The sequence below is a fragment of the Salpingoeca rosetta genome (genome assembly GCF_000188695.1).
Source record: "Salpingoeca rosetta unplaced genomic scaffold supercont1.9, whole genome shotgun sequence".
NCBI lineage: Eukaryota > Choanoflagellata > Craspedida > Salpingoecidae > Salpingoeca > Salpingoeca rosetta.
This window is the reverse complement of record NW_004754925.1, coordinates 1331700-1344199: the sequence shown is the minus strand read 5'-3', so window position 1 is coordinate 1344199 and position 12500 is coordinate 1331700. Positions and strand designations below refer to the sequence as shown.

General features: G+C 55.2%; 2 protein-coding genes across 2 annotated transcripts in view; one reads left to right on the top strand and one right to left on the bottom strand.

Annotated features, from left to right (window-relative positions):
- PTSG_04185 (uncharacterized protein) overlaps positions 1–11112 on the bottom strand; it is a gene marked incomplete at both ends in the record, with an annotated part of 11452 nt that extends 340 nt beyond the window's left edge. The window contains 33 exons of the mRNA XM_004995025.1: positions 1–32; positions 370–607; positions 789–900; positions 1075–1119; positions 1299–1380; positions 1694–1804; positions 2074–2144; positions 2424–2529; positions 2719–2851; positions 2983–3149; positions 3499–3711; positions 3903–4037; positions 4310–4399; positions 4618–4833; positions 5039–5128; positions 5330–5454; positions 5771–5852; positions 6020–6091; positions 6343–6462; positions 6669–6737; positions 6910–7029; positions 7228–7349; positions 7559–7664; positions 7926–8037; positions 8251–8404; positions 8602–8679; positions 8904–9028; positions 9201–9274; positions 9446–9565; positions 9803–9914; positions 10124–10299; positions 10472–10566; positions 10884–11112. The exon at positions 1–32 is cut by the window's left edge and continues 54 nt beyond it. Of these exons, the coding sequence (XP_004995082.1) occupies positions 1–32; positions 370–607; positions 789–900; positions 1075–1119; positions 1299–1380; positions 1694–1804; positions 2074–2144; positions 2424–2529; positions 2719–2851; positions 2983–3149; positions 3499–3711; positions 3903–4037; positions 4310–4399; positions 4618–4833; positions 5039–5128; positions 5330–5454; positions 5771–5852; positions 6020–6091; positions 6343–6462; positions 6669–6737; positions 6910–7029; positions 7228–7349; positions 7559–7664; positions 7926–8037; positions 8251–8404; positions 8602–8679; positions 8904–9028; positions 9201–9274; positions 9446–9565; positions 9803–9914; positions 10124–10299; positions 10472–10566; positions 10884–11112 (3932 nt within the window). The remainder of the gene's footprint in view (positions 33–369; positions 608–788; positions 901–1074; positions 1120–1298; positions 1381–1693; positions 1805–2073; positions 2145–2423; positions 2530–2718; positions 2852–2982; positions 3150–3498; positions 3712–3902; positions 4038–4309; positions 4400–4617; positions 4834–5038; positions 5129–5329; positions 5455–5770; positions 5853–6019; positions 6092–6342; positions 6463–6668; positions 6738–6909; positions 7030–7227; positions 7350–7558; positions 7665–7925; positions 8038–8250; positions 8405–8601; positions 8680–8903; positions 9029–9200; positions 9275–9445; positions 9566–9802; positions 9915–10123; positions 10300–10471; positions 10567–10883) is intronic.
- Positions 11113–11332: 220 nt separating this feature from the next.
- PTSG_04184 (uncharacterized protein) overlaps positions 11333–12500 on the top strand; it is a 5147-nt gene continuing 3979 nt past the window's right edge. The window contains exons 1-4 of the mRNA XM_004995024.1: positions 11333–11621; positions 11862–11927; positions 12179–12271; positions 12435–12500. The exon at positions 12435–12500 is cut by the window's right edge and continues 20 nt beyond it. Coding sequence (XP_004995081.1) covers positions 11547–11621; positions 11862–11927; positions 12179–12271; positions 12435–12500 — 300 coding nt within the window. The 5' untranslated portion in view covers positions 11333–11546. The remainder of the gene's footprint in view (positions 11622–11861; positions 11928–12178; positions 12272–12434) is intronic.

Sequence of the window (12500 nt, the reverse complement as noted above, 5' to 3'; positions counted from 1 at the left end):
TGGCCCTTCTTGCGCATGTCACCAGCCGCTTTCTGCAGTCGCAACCAGCATAGGTGCAGGGTACGTGTGTGTACGAGCATGGGTGTTTATACATGTGCATGTGAGTATGGGAAGAACAATGGTTCGATGGAGCGGGGCAGCAGCAAGCACAAGCGTCAGTTTCCAGGCCACCTCACACGGATGGTGAGAGGAAGTACGCACACACACAGACAGATAGGCAGACAGACAGACAAATAGGCAGACACACTCACTCACAGACGAATAGGCAGACACACACACACACAGACAAATAGGCAGACACACACACACACAGACAAATAGGCAGACACACACACGCACACACACACACATTGACACACACGCACGCACCTTGGATCTGAACTCTGAACCAAGACCGCCACGGGCGTCCTTGTTCTTCTTTCCCTTCACCGCTGCCGCCTTCTCCTGCGCCTTCTGCGCCTTAAGTGCTTGTTTCTGCTGCTTCTTGGTGTTGACGCGCGCGCGCTTCGTGTTCAGCTCACCGCCTTCCTCATCATCGCTGCTGTCCTCGCCGTCATACGCACCATCGCCCCACTTCTCTGCCTCGAGGGCCGCTTGCTCAGCCATCCTGACAATCACGGCACGGCAGCGTTGCAGCGATGATGGGAACACATTTGATGCGTACGTGAGCATGTGTGCATGTGCATGAGCATGTGCATGTGCATGTGCATGTGCATGTGTGTGTGCATGCGCACGCTCCCGGTCGTCGGGTTGACCACGCGCCAAGTTCGCAGGATGGGTCAACTCACGCTTTGCGGTCGCGATGAATGCCGCGGCCAAACGTCAGGCCACCGGCGCCCTCGTTCTCCTCCGCATCATCATCATCGCCATCGTCGTCGAAGTCATCCACCATGTCCATGCCTGCAAGCATTCACGCGCAAGCATCAGTTGCATTCGAAAGCAAAAACAACAACAACAACAAAAAAGATGGCGTGATGTGTGGGGTGACGCACAGCGAGAGTTCTCCGTGCGCGTGCAATCACAGTCGACTGTAGGGCGTTGGAGTGCTGGATGTGTATGTTGTGTCGCTCTTACCGGCACCAGGGACGAGATGGCGCTTAGACAGACGGCCCTTCTTGCCTGTGGGGGCAACAGCGCAATGGCAAGCAACTTCGTGAGCCATCCACGACACACTGACACAGACGCACACACACACACATACACACACAGAGACACACACACAGACACAAGCACAGACACACACCAAAAACAACTATCCTTCCCCCTTCACAAAAGTACGGCATGGCTGGTGGGCGTACCGTGCTGGAGCTCTTCAAGGTCTTCAACAAGGAGACGGCCGTCGTCAAGCGACTTGATGTCATCAGAGTCAATCTTGTCCCCCTGACATACGCATGCACACACATACACACGCACACACATACACACGCACACACACACACACACACACACGCACACACACACACACATACACACGCACACACACACACACGCACACACACACACACACACACACACACACACGCATTCAGATGCACACATGCATACACGGACAGGGGATGGTGCACACGTGAACACATGTCGCGAACAAGTGCAAAGTGCAGACACGCAATCACGCTGACACAGACATAACACACACACACACGCACATGCACACACACACACACAAAGTAGACCACCACTGCCATGTACGAACCTTTGTGCCCTTCTTCTTTGATGCCTTTGACTTGAGGCGGGAGGCAGCCTTGATATCTGAGGTGATGTTCGAGAGAATGCCACGGTCCATCAGGTCCAGTGGCGTGTCGTCCTGTTTTCGTCAAACACAGCAGCCGCGATCACAGTGGTGGTGGTGTGTGTTGTGTGATGTGTGTGTGTGTGTGTGTGCGTGTTGTGTGATGTGTGTGAGTTACGTGTGAGATTGGGCACACCAATCTAGCTAGGATGGAACAACGTGATAACCGAGGTGAACAATCATCCCTTGGCAATACTTTGGTGATGCGTGCAAACCAGCCAACGAGAGGGTACACATGCACCACGTGCACATGGCACAGCGAAGGCAAGGCGCGCGCGGTGCACCTCGGCATCGTCGCGAAGGAACGTCTTGACTGTGGACGCCTTGCGCACCAAGTTGCCCTGAGCATCAAACTCTGTCAACAAGAGCAGATCAACAAAAGAAGCAGAGCAAGACCAAGCACGGCAAGAGCAGGGGCAACATAGAGCAGCATGAAACATGCGTGTGTGTGTTTGTGATGGAGTGTAGGTGAGGCGTATGATTTGAGTCAGTGCATGTGTTTGAAGCGTGCATGCGCGTGCGATATGGTGTGCTTGCATGCAACAAAAAGCAGCTGTGTGTGTGCGTGTGTGCGTGCGTGTGAGCGTGACTCATCAGCAACGTTGTCACTCCAAGGTCCCAAGCAATGCCGCACCTTGGACGTCATTGTCATCGTCATCGTCGTCGTCGACAAAATCCTTATCGTCCATAATCTCTTGGAACGACAGGTTCCCGCGCTTTGTGCGCACACGCCCCTCGCCCTGAACACACACACATACATAAAAAGGGATGATTGCAAAGTGAGGAAAGCACAAGCAAGTCAACAGGCCGCAGCGGCTGCAATCACGCGTTCTCCTATCCACGCAACACACACACAGCCACAAACACAAATTTCCACCTTCAACCATACATTCAACTGCACACATCGAACAAGACATTGCCCACTGCACCTGTGCGTCCTGCTTGTCGTCGCCCTGCTCGTTCATGCGCGCCTGCTTGTTGCGCTGGTGGTTCTCGGCCTTGCGGATGTTGGTGATGAGACGGTGGTGCTGCGGCGGCACAATCTCAAGCAGCCGGTCAGACCTGCCAGCAAGCCAGCGAGCGGTCGTGAGCGGTGGTGGTCGATGCGAGCAGTCAGGCATGCGTTGTTGAGCGGTGGAGGGAGGCACACAACACTCCCTCTCCCCCGTCCCCCCCCCCACACACACACGTACCCGTAGCGGCGCACGAGGCGACGAAGGAGGATTTTGATCTTGTCGTGGTGGCGGTGGCGGCGGTCCTTGGGCATGTTGAAGATGGCCTCAACAACGCTCTTCATGTGCTTGTCAAATTCGTCGTGGGGAAGCGTCGACATGCACATTGACACATACTCAAGCACGCTCTGGTTGGTGTGGGGTGGGATGGGGGCAAGGGGGCAGATGCGAGGTGTGAGGAATAACGAGGCAGCGGTACTCGTGTAAAGTCAGCAGTGGACTACACGAACGTGTTGTTGCAACAGGGACAACGGGAGCAAGTTGGCAGAGCTCACGCACGCCCAGACACTCACAAACACACTCACAAACACACACACACACACACACACACACACACACTCTCTCTCTCTCTCTGTCTCTCGCACGCACGCACACGCAAACGCACACACACACACACACAGACACACACACACACAGACACACACACACACACGCACTCTCGCACACAGCCATTCACAGCCACACCCATGTACCGACCTTGTTGACTTCACGTGATGGGGATGAGAGGAGGAGGAGAAGCATGGCTGTCGTCTGGTCAAGCAAGTGCTGGCTAAACTCCTCCTTGAACTCAAAGATGACGCGTGAGATGCAGGAGACGGTTGCGCTGATCATGTGCGGCGTGGTGCCGGCCAGACCGGCCACGATCATCTGGAACAGATCATCCATCGTCAGCTCGCATCCCTCCATGCCCTGCAAAGGTGATGAGTGAATAGGAGCGATGTGAGAGCGGGTGGGAGTTGGGGTAGCATAATGTGGGTGAATTGGTGGTCATTGCACGAAGAACAACTTCATACAGGAAGCAGAGCGCGAGCAAGCGACAGAGGCAGAGGTTCCAACATCCAGTCCACATGCAGTGCACATGCAGTGCCGCGTGTGCTGACCTGGTGCGCGAGGGCGAGTTCGCACATGAGGATGAGCACCTCGTACGCGACGTCGCGCGTCGCCTCGTTGACCTCCTTCGACGCCAACATCACCTCCACGAGCGACTCATCAACCGTCGCCTTCAGCCGGCTCGGCTGCACATGCGATGGTGACGACGATAGTGATGGCCGTTGGTGTGTGAGCAGTGAAAAGGAAAGAAGAACAAGGGGAAGAAACATGAGCGAGAACACACACCCACACACACACACCCACACCCACACCCACACCCACACCCACACCCACACCCACACCCACACCCACACCCACACCCACACCCACACCCACACCCACACCCACACCCACACCCACACCCACACCCACACCCACACACACACACACACACACACACACACACACACACACACACCGGTGTCTCTGAGAGAATGGAGTGGATGCACTTGAGGCGCAGGCCTTTGGAGCCGGGGCGGGCAGATAGCGCGGCGTTCTTGAGCACACCCTGCATAGTGGTGATGGTGGTGGTGATGGTGGTGGTGATGGTGGCGGTCACGGAGTGAGGGGTGGGGGGCGGGGGCAAACTTGCCGTGCACGCAGTCAAACAAAGGAACACAGAAGAACAACCAACACCACCACGACCAGTGCCCAGCGAACAACGAAACAGAACAATACAGCGCAAAGGAACACACGCAGCCAGACGCATCAGCGGCAACAACGTACCTGGAGGTGCTCGAGGTTGTCGAGGAAGAACCGGCGGAGCGGCTGCCTGGATGCCGAGCACACGGACAGCAGCAGGCGGTAGCCACGCTTCTGCACCTTCTCCGAGACAGTGTCACGCAGGGAGTACACGAGCACCTTCTTGAGGTGTTCAAGCTGCTCCGGCTGCTCAAGGTCCGGCACAAGCGCGTTGATGATGTCAAGCAGGCGCAGGCATTGCTGTTGGAGATGGGATGGTGATGCGGGGTTGGTGTGGTGTGATGTGAGGAGGACGTGCGGGAAGAGGATGAGAGTGGTATGCAGTGAATAGCGATGTTCCCAGCAGCAACATACGCATGTCAATCAGCACACACACACACATGGACACACACACACACACATGGACACACACACACACACACAGAGCTTGGCAGGTGGTGCGGACCTCCGATGTCTCGTCGGCCTCGAGGAGCTGCTTGAGTGCGGACGCGAAATACGGCGACTTTTGCGCCGGCGACATGAGGCCGAAGAACGCCTGCAGCACGTGGCACCACCAACGCGGAGTGGGGGAAGGGGGAAGGAGAGGAGTGTGTTGTGGAGGGCGCGTGTGAGTGTGTGTGAGTGTGTGTGAGAGAAAGCGGTTGACACTGTGGTGCGGTACAGTCACGAGAAAGTGTGTCAATTCACGTGAACGTATTCGCATGCGAACCAATAAGTGCAAAAGCGTGCAACTGACGGTGATTGTGTTGTTGAGTGCGGCACGCTTGTCTGTGCTTTGCTCGGCGAGATACAACCGCAGCAGGATCTGCATGAAGTTGCGGGAGTATTGCGCAATGGCCTTGGCATCCTCCTCCACCTCGCCTGCAGGGGAGCACGATTATTGAGAGAGAGAGAGAAGGGGGGGGGGTGAGACGTGTGGTGTGACGTTTACAAGTTCGCTCGGACTGTCATGACAGGGGGACGGGCGGAATGTACATACACACATGTGCATGCACACACACACACAAAAACAAACAAACAAGCAAACAAGCAAATACACATACATACATACATACATACATACATACATACATACATACATACATACATACACACAGACAAACACAAATATGCATGCATGTGTGCATGCACACACATGCACGCACATACACAAGCGCGCATTCGCACGTGTGCGGACCTCGGGTGGTGATGAGGTTGACGAGTGCCTTGCAGATGACGCCGCGAAGATCGTTGTGGTCGCGCAGGGCGAGGCCAAGCGTCTACAGCGGTGCCAAGCAAATTACATGCAGGCAAGTTGAGTATCATACAAAATGCACATATGCATGCAGGCAAGCAGATCATGGCGAGGGCCTGGCGACAAGAGTAACGTGGAAGCCACCACAGGTTGATTGCACGCGAACAATTGATGTATGAAGACGGTGTGCACCTTTGCAAAGGTGGGGAAGGTCTGTGCTGTGTCGCTCGGGTTGGTGAAGAAGGACGGAAGCAACAGCCACAGCTGTTGGGCAACATATGAACACAGTGGAGGCGACACAGGGAGATGTGGTGTGAGCATACGAGACGCGCGAGGCCAATATGTTCAAGGCAACCTTCAACAACGTCCAGCGGCATTTGCAACCAACACACACACACTCACGCACACGCACACACTCACGCACACGCACACACACGCACACACGCACACCCTACACAACACCATCACCACCACCACCACCACCACCACCGCTATCAGAGGACGTGCAGTGAGACCTGGAAGTAGAGCTGGTCGTATGTCTTTGCAGCAAGCGCCTGCCCAGCCTCCTTCGCCGCCTGCTTCCGCTTGTACATGCGCATGGCAAGCGGGAACAGCTCCCGGCTGAAAAACGCAATCTGATCGAGCATGCACATGCGTGTTGGTGTGTTGCGTGTGTATGCACGAGTGTTGATTGTGGGTGTACGTGTGTGAGTGAGCAGGGACGTGTGTGAGTGTGTGCATACACACGTTTGCATACGCGCATGCGTGCACGTGTTTATCGGCGCACAAACACATGGAAATATATCAACGCATGGCAGCAGCAGCAGTGCATGTGACTCACGGTGTTGTTTGCGACGTTGTCCTTGAGCAGTGGCAGCAGCCACGCGCGAGGGAACTCGCTTTGCTCCTCCTGTAACACAAAGGCGTTGGGTGTTTGTGTGTGTATGTGCGTGTGTGTGTGTGTGTGTGTGAGGGAGTGAGGCAGGAACAGTGATTAGAGTGAGACGATGAAACAGGAGAGAAGATACACGCAACCAACCACCAACCCACACAAGCATATACGAAACAACGTGACATGTCACCTCTTCTTCGAGCTTGAGAGGAAGGATCTTCAGGAATTCCTCTGCACCGATGGAGCGAATGCAGTGCTTGATGGTGTCCTCAACATTGCCCTTGCACGACACACCAGGCGTCTCGTGCAGCTGCGCACACGATGAGATGGGGGGGGGGGTCGAGGGTTGGTGTGAGCGATGTGATTTGGGGGAGGGGGGGCTTTCACACACGTTTTCACGTATTGCACATACAACGTCAACGTCAACGGGCCACCACCACCACCACCACCAGCACAGCAAGTGCAACTGCACGAACAACACTACAACTGCCACGATAATCCAACGGACCTGGACGAGGGAGTTGACGAGGCTGCCGAGGTTGGCAATGCGGCAGGCGGCGAGGGCGTCCACGAGATCAGAGATGCAGCGCAGCACCTCCTCAAATGCAATCTGGAACCGGTACGACAGGCCTGCACACGCAAGCATCATAGTGGCGGTGGCGGTGGTGATGATGGTGGTGAGGGAAGGGCGGATTCATGACGAAGGTGTGGTTGGAAGCTCTCATATCAGGCGCACGGTGCCAGTACGTGTGCACGCGTGTGTGAGCGTTAGTCAGAGCAAGCAAGCAAAACATCAAGTGAGCAATCAAGTGAGTACACGGGCGGAGCATCCAACGTACTCTCGTCCATCTTCTGAATGAGGGACTGAATGCAGCCCTGCACGGCGTCTGCGTCTGCCTCGGTGGCCTTGTCCAGCATGGCCTTCACGCCAACACGGAACAGCGTCTGGTGGACACAACAAGCAGCAGCAACACAGGAGCATATGAGCATGGTGGGATGTTGGTGCGACGACGTTGGTGCGATGAAGGCGAATGAGTGTGACGTGCAGTCAAAGGTTTGCGGTGAAAACGCTGTGGGCGCGTGCATGCTGGTATGATTGGGCATACAACGAAGCACAAGTATGCTTCACCGTGTCATCCCACCACTGTCACTGTGTCTTCACCACCACCGTCATCACACTACACCGCCACCGCCACAGTCACGCACCCTGAAGTTAGCGGCTGCGCTTGAGATGAGCGCCTTTGATCGGTCCTGCAGACATTCGCGCAGAGAAGATGTGGTGGCCGAGATGGCCGCCGCGCCCTCGTGTGCACTCATCCTGTAGGAAACGTGTTGAATGGTGTGTGTGTGTGTGTGGAGTGTTGAGTTCGTGACTTACACACACAAAGGGACCACTATCACGTGCAGCCACACAGACACACACATACAGACAGACAGACACACACACACATACAGACAGACAGACACAGACACAGACACAGACAGACAGACACACACACAATGCAAGCGTGTGCAAGCGGGTTGCGCGTACTGTGCGATGCAGACGGCGGCGCGGGTGACGGTTGTGTTCCATGTGCAGCGTGGCGCAACATCCTTCACAGCAGGGCAGTTGGGCACAAAGCTCTTGTACACATCCACTGCAGTCGACACAGGCAGCTCCTGGCTCAGCGGCGACGCAAAGAACGCTGGATGGCGATGATGATGGTGATGATGATGATGATGATGATGATGATGATGATGATGATGATGATGATGATGATGATGATGGTGGTGGTGATGATGAGGGGCGTACGATCACAGCTCGTTTCACGTCATGGCGAATGGAATGAAAGAATACAAAGGCAACCCAAAGCCCCAGACAAACGTGTACACATGTACACACCTGTGAAAGCGTTGAGGCAGGTGGTCGTGGCAACTGCGTTTCCGAGCAGCAGCGTGTTGGCCATTGCCCGCGCCAGCTCTGCACACACACACACACACACACACATACATAAATGGAGGGCGGAGGTGTCACACAACGACAAAGCAATGATGTGATGAGTATGCGTATGGCCGTGCATGTCAAAGGTTGGGCATCCTGATGTGGTCGTGATCAACTGCAAAGTGTGCTTCTATGTGTGTGTGTATATATATGTGTGTGTGCGTGTGCGTGCGTGTACATGTGTGTGCGTGTATGTGTCGCACCTGAGACCATGTTAGGCGGGAAGAAGAAGAGTGTGGACTTGAGGATGCCGAGCACATACAACACGTTCTTGTCAGCCGTTTTCCTGCCCGTACTCAGCTGGTCGAGGAAGAACGACGCAGCAAGCCTGGGGATGTGGTGGTGGTGGTGGTGTGTGTGTGTGTGTGTGTGTGTGTGTGTGTGTGTGTGTGTTTGTGAGAGGATGCTGTGCTTGCGTGTTGTGAAGGCATGCGAAAGTCCAAGCAGAGGACATGGCCACCAAACGGCACAGCGGCAGAAGGACAAACACGAGTGCATACTTCATAAACGTTGTCTTCTTGTGGGCGTGGAGCTCGAGGATGTCTGTGACGGCAATCTGGGCGGCGTGGCGGACCTGGTGTGCACAGTCGTGGCATGACAAGTATCAACGATGATGGCGATGATGATCATGAGGAGGAGGAAGCGAAGCACGCACACACACACACACACACACACAAGCACAACCGCATGCAAACGCAAACACACACACACACACACACACACACACACACACAACCGCATGCACAACCTTTGGGCGGGCGTCGGTGGTGAACTGCAGGAGCTGCTGTGCGAGCTCGCGTGTGCGTGCGTCCTTCCACGTCGTACTCGGCGCAGCGCGCAACTGGAACTTGATGCACACAATCCCCTGCAGTGGTGCAACGAGGCAAGGCAAGGACATCGTGAGGTGTACATCGTCGAGATTGATATGGCTCGATGGCTGAAGCACAGGTGCACGAACACGAGCGAATGCAATTGCACAACACACACACACACACTCACACACACTCACACACACACACAACACAACACACACACAACACAACACACACACACACACACACAAGCTATCATTCAGCACACAACACGTCCTCTGCCGCCGCACCTTGACGACTGGGCGGTTGCCGAGGTCTGGGTTGTGGCCAAAGTTGGCAATGACTTTGGCCAGCAGCTCCACAGCGGTGTCGTGGCGCTTCCCCAAGATGGCACGCGGGACACTGCACACCACGGGCATACAACGTGCATGTGTGTGCGAGTGTGTGTGTGTGTGTGTGTGCAAAGAGACACGCATACAGCGTGAGGAGAGGCCCCGTGAAGTGGGCATACAGCGAGCAAGGATTGAGATTTGCGTGAAGTATGTATGGTGGGTGGTGGTGCACTGTTATGCATTCGATTCCAATCAACGTGTCGTTGAAACTAGACGTACGCCTTGCAGACGAGGCTGAGGAGGTAGAGCACGGCGCCGACCGAATCGCTCTCCGACGGGCGATCCACCAGCGAGCCGAGCGTGGACATGAGCGCTGCCCAGTATGTGGCGGGCGTCTCGCCCAGCTCCTTGGCCTGGATGTTCTCTGTGATGGCTGCAAAGACGGCGCACGTCTCCTGCCACAGCACCACCATCATGAACAAGAGCAAAGGGCGTATGAGAAACTGAAACAGCAATCACACTTTCTTGAACTGGAGCAAACGGAGGAACAACTGCACAAACGACGACCAAGTGGTGCATGCGCGGGCAGAGAGGAGATGGCAGATCAGCAGCGCCTCGTGTACGCACCAGATCGGCTGGCTTCTGGGAGTTCCACACTTTCTTGACAGGGGCGAAGATGGTCTCCACAATCTCGTTCTCGGGAAGCTCTCCAAGCGCAGTGGCTGTGTCGGGCACAATCGCGCACGCAGCAACGAAACAAAGGGGAAGAGGGGGAGGGGGAGGGCGATCGAGAAGGTGGGTCAGAACTCCGATGCATGCAATGAATGCCGGCAGGCACCTTTCGTTGCCATCGAGCAAACAAGGCATCATCCATCGAGCAAACAAGGCATCAGCCATCAGTCAGGGTCAGTAGCAACACCAACAACAACCACACACATACACACACATACACGCACACGCACATGCACGCATACACACATGCACACACACGCGCGCGCGCGCAAACACACACGCACACAGGCACACACAGAAGACGCACTTGCGATGGACTTCATGTCTGCTTCGACATCTGTTGTGTTGTCGCCTTGCTGCATGTTATGCACGTCCAAAGCGGCTTTTGTCAAGGCACCGGCGCCGGACTTGGCACCCTTGCGCTTGGGGCGCTGCCTGCCAGAGGCAACAGCCGCAGATTGGCGGTGTTTGGTGTTCTTGGGGTTCACAAGGCTGGACGGCCCTGTCCACCGCCGACGCTTGTTCATGACAGGCATGGCGACGCTCGCTGGCTGGTTCAACGAAGACTTGCTCCGCTGGCTGTGGCTGTGGCTGTAGGTTGTCGTGCGAGCAGCTTGGTCTTTTGGGTGGTGGTCCTTTGCACGTGTGTGGTTGTGTTGCGGGAAATAAAACAGGCTTGGAAATAACATGGGTTTGATTCGATGCACAATTACTGTTGCAGAATAAAAAAAATAAAATAAATTCTCCCTCCTCCCCCTTTTTGCGCGTCCTTCGACAACACCAACAACAACACCAAGCCAGCTGCGCATTCAGGACACACACCACCACAAAGCCACAAAAGCCACGAAGCCAAAGGAACGCTTGCTCCCTGAGCTGAGTGAGAAGAGTGCTGTTGTGCTTGCTTGTCATTGTCTTCACCGGTGTGTGTTTGCTGTTGCTCTTCGTGGGGGAAACCACTGCGACCGGCGCCATGTCTTTTCTCGAGACTGTGTTGCAAGACATGTTCGTGGATCCAGAGATCCTCGAAGAACTGTCCAAGGATCAGGTGCGTCCACTGCTGTTGTGTTCGGTTGGGAAAAGATGTTGCAGAGGGCATGAAGGACATGATGAAGGAACGGCGTGCTTTTGTGCGTGCGCGTGTGAGTGTGAGTGTGCGCGAAGACACGTGTCGTTGTGCTGACGCCATCATGTGTGCAAGCATAAATAATATTTGAGTGCGTGAGAGGGAGGGTCACGTCACACAGGTTTGACACTGCGCTTATGTGTTTGCGTGTTTGGTGCACAGCGGGAGATTCTCTTTGAGCTCATGCGTGAGGAGCAGATTCGCCGCTGGAAGTCCAGAGAGCATTCGGTGTGTGTGTGTGTGTGTGTGTATGTGCGTGCGTGCTGCGTTGTGTGCGTGCTGCGTTGTGTGTGTGTGTGTTTTGTGTGTGTGGCTGTGTGTGTGGCTGTGTGTGTGACTGTGTTCGTATTGCTGTTGTCTGTGTGTGTGTGTGGATGTTTTCATATCGACGTTTCATCGTATCACCCCACCTTATGTTCTGTACTGTGCTTGTCTTCTTCATGTATGCTCACGCAACGCTGGCTGTGCGACCAACGCAGGACCTGTGGAAGTTGCAAGCCAAGAAGAAGAAGCCGGCCCGCATTCAGTGGGCCTCCACGGCTGTAATCTGGGACGATGTTGACGCCGAGAAGGCATGTCGTACCACCCAATCTTGCCTCACTTGCACAAACACACACATACACACACGCACGCACGCAAAGAAAGGTGCCAAGCCAGCCCATGCCTCACGTGTTTGCCTTGTATACTTGTACGTGCGTGTGCGTGCGCCTGTGCGTGTGCGTGTGCGTATGACAGAAAGCGGCAGAGGCGGCAAAGCGGCTCGAGCAAATTGAACGCGAGCGCGCGGCCAAAGAGGAGGAA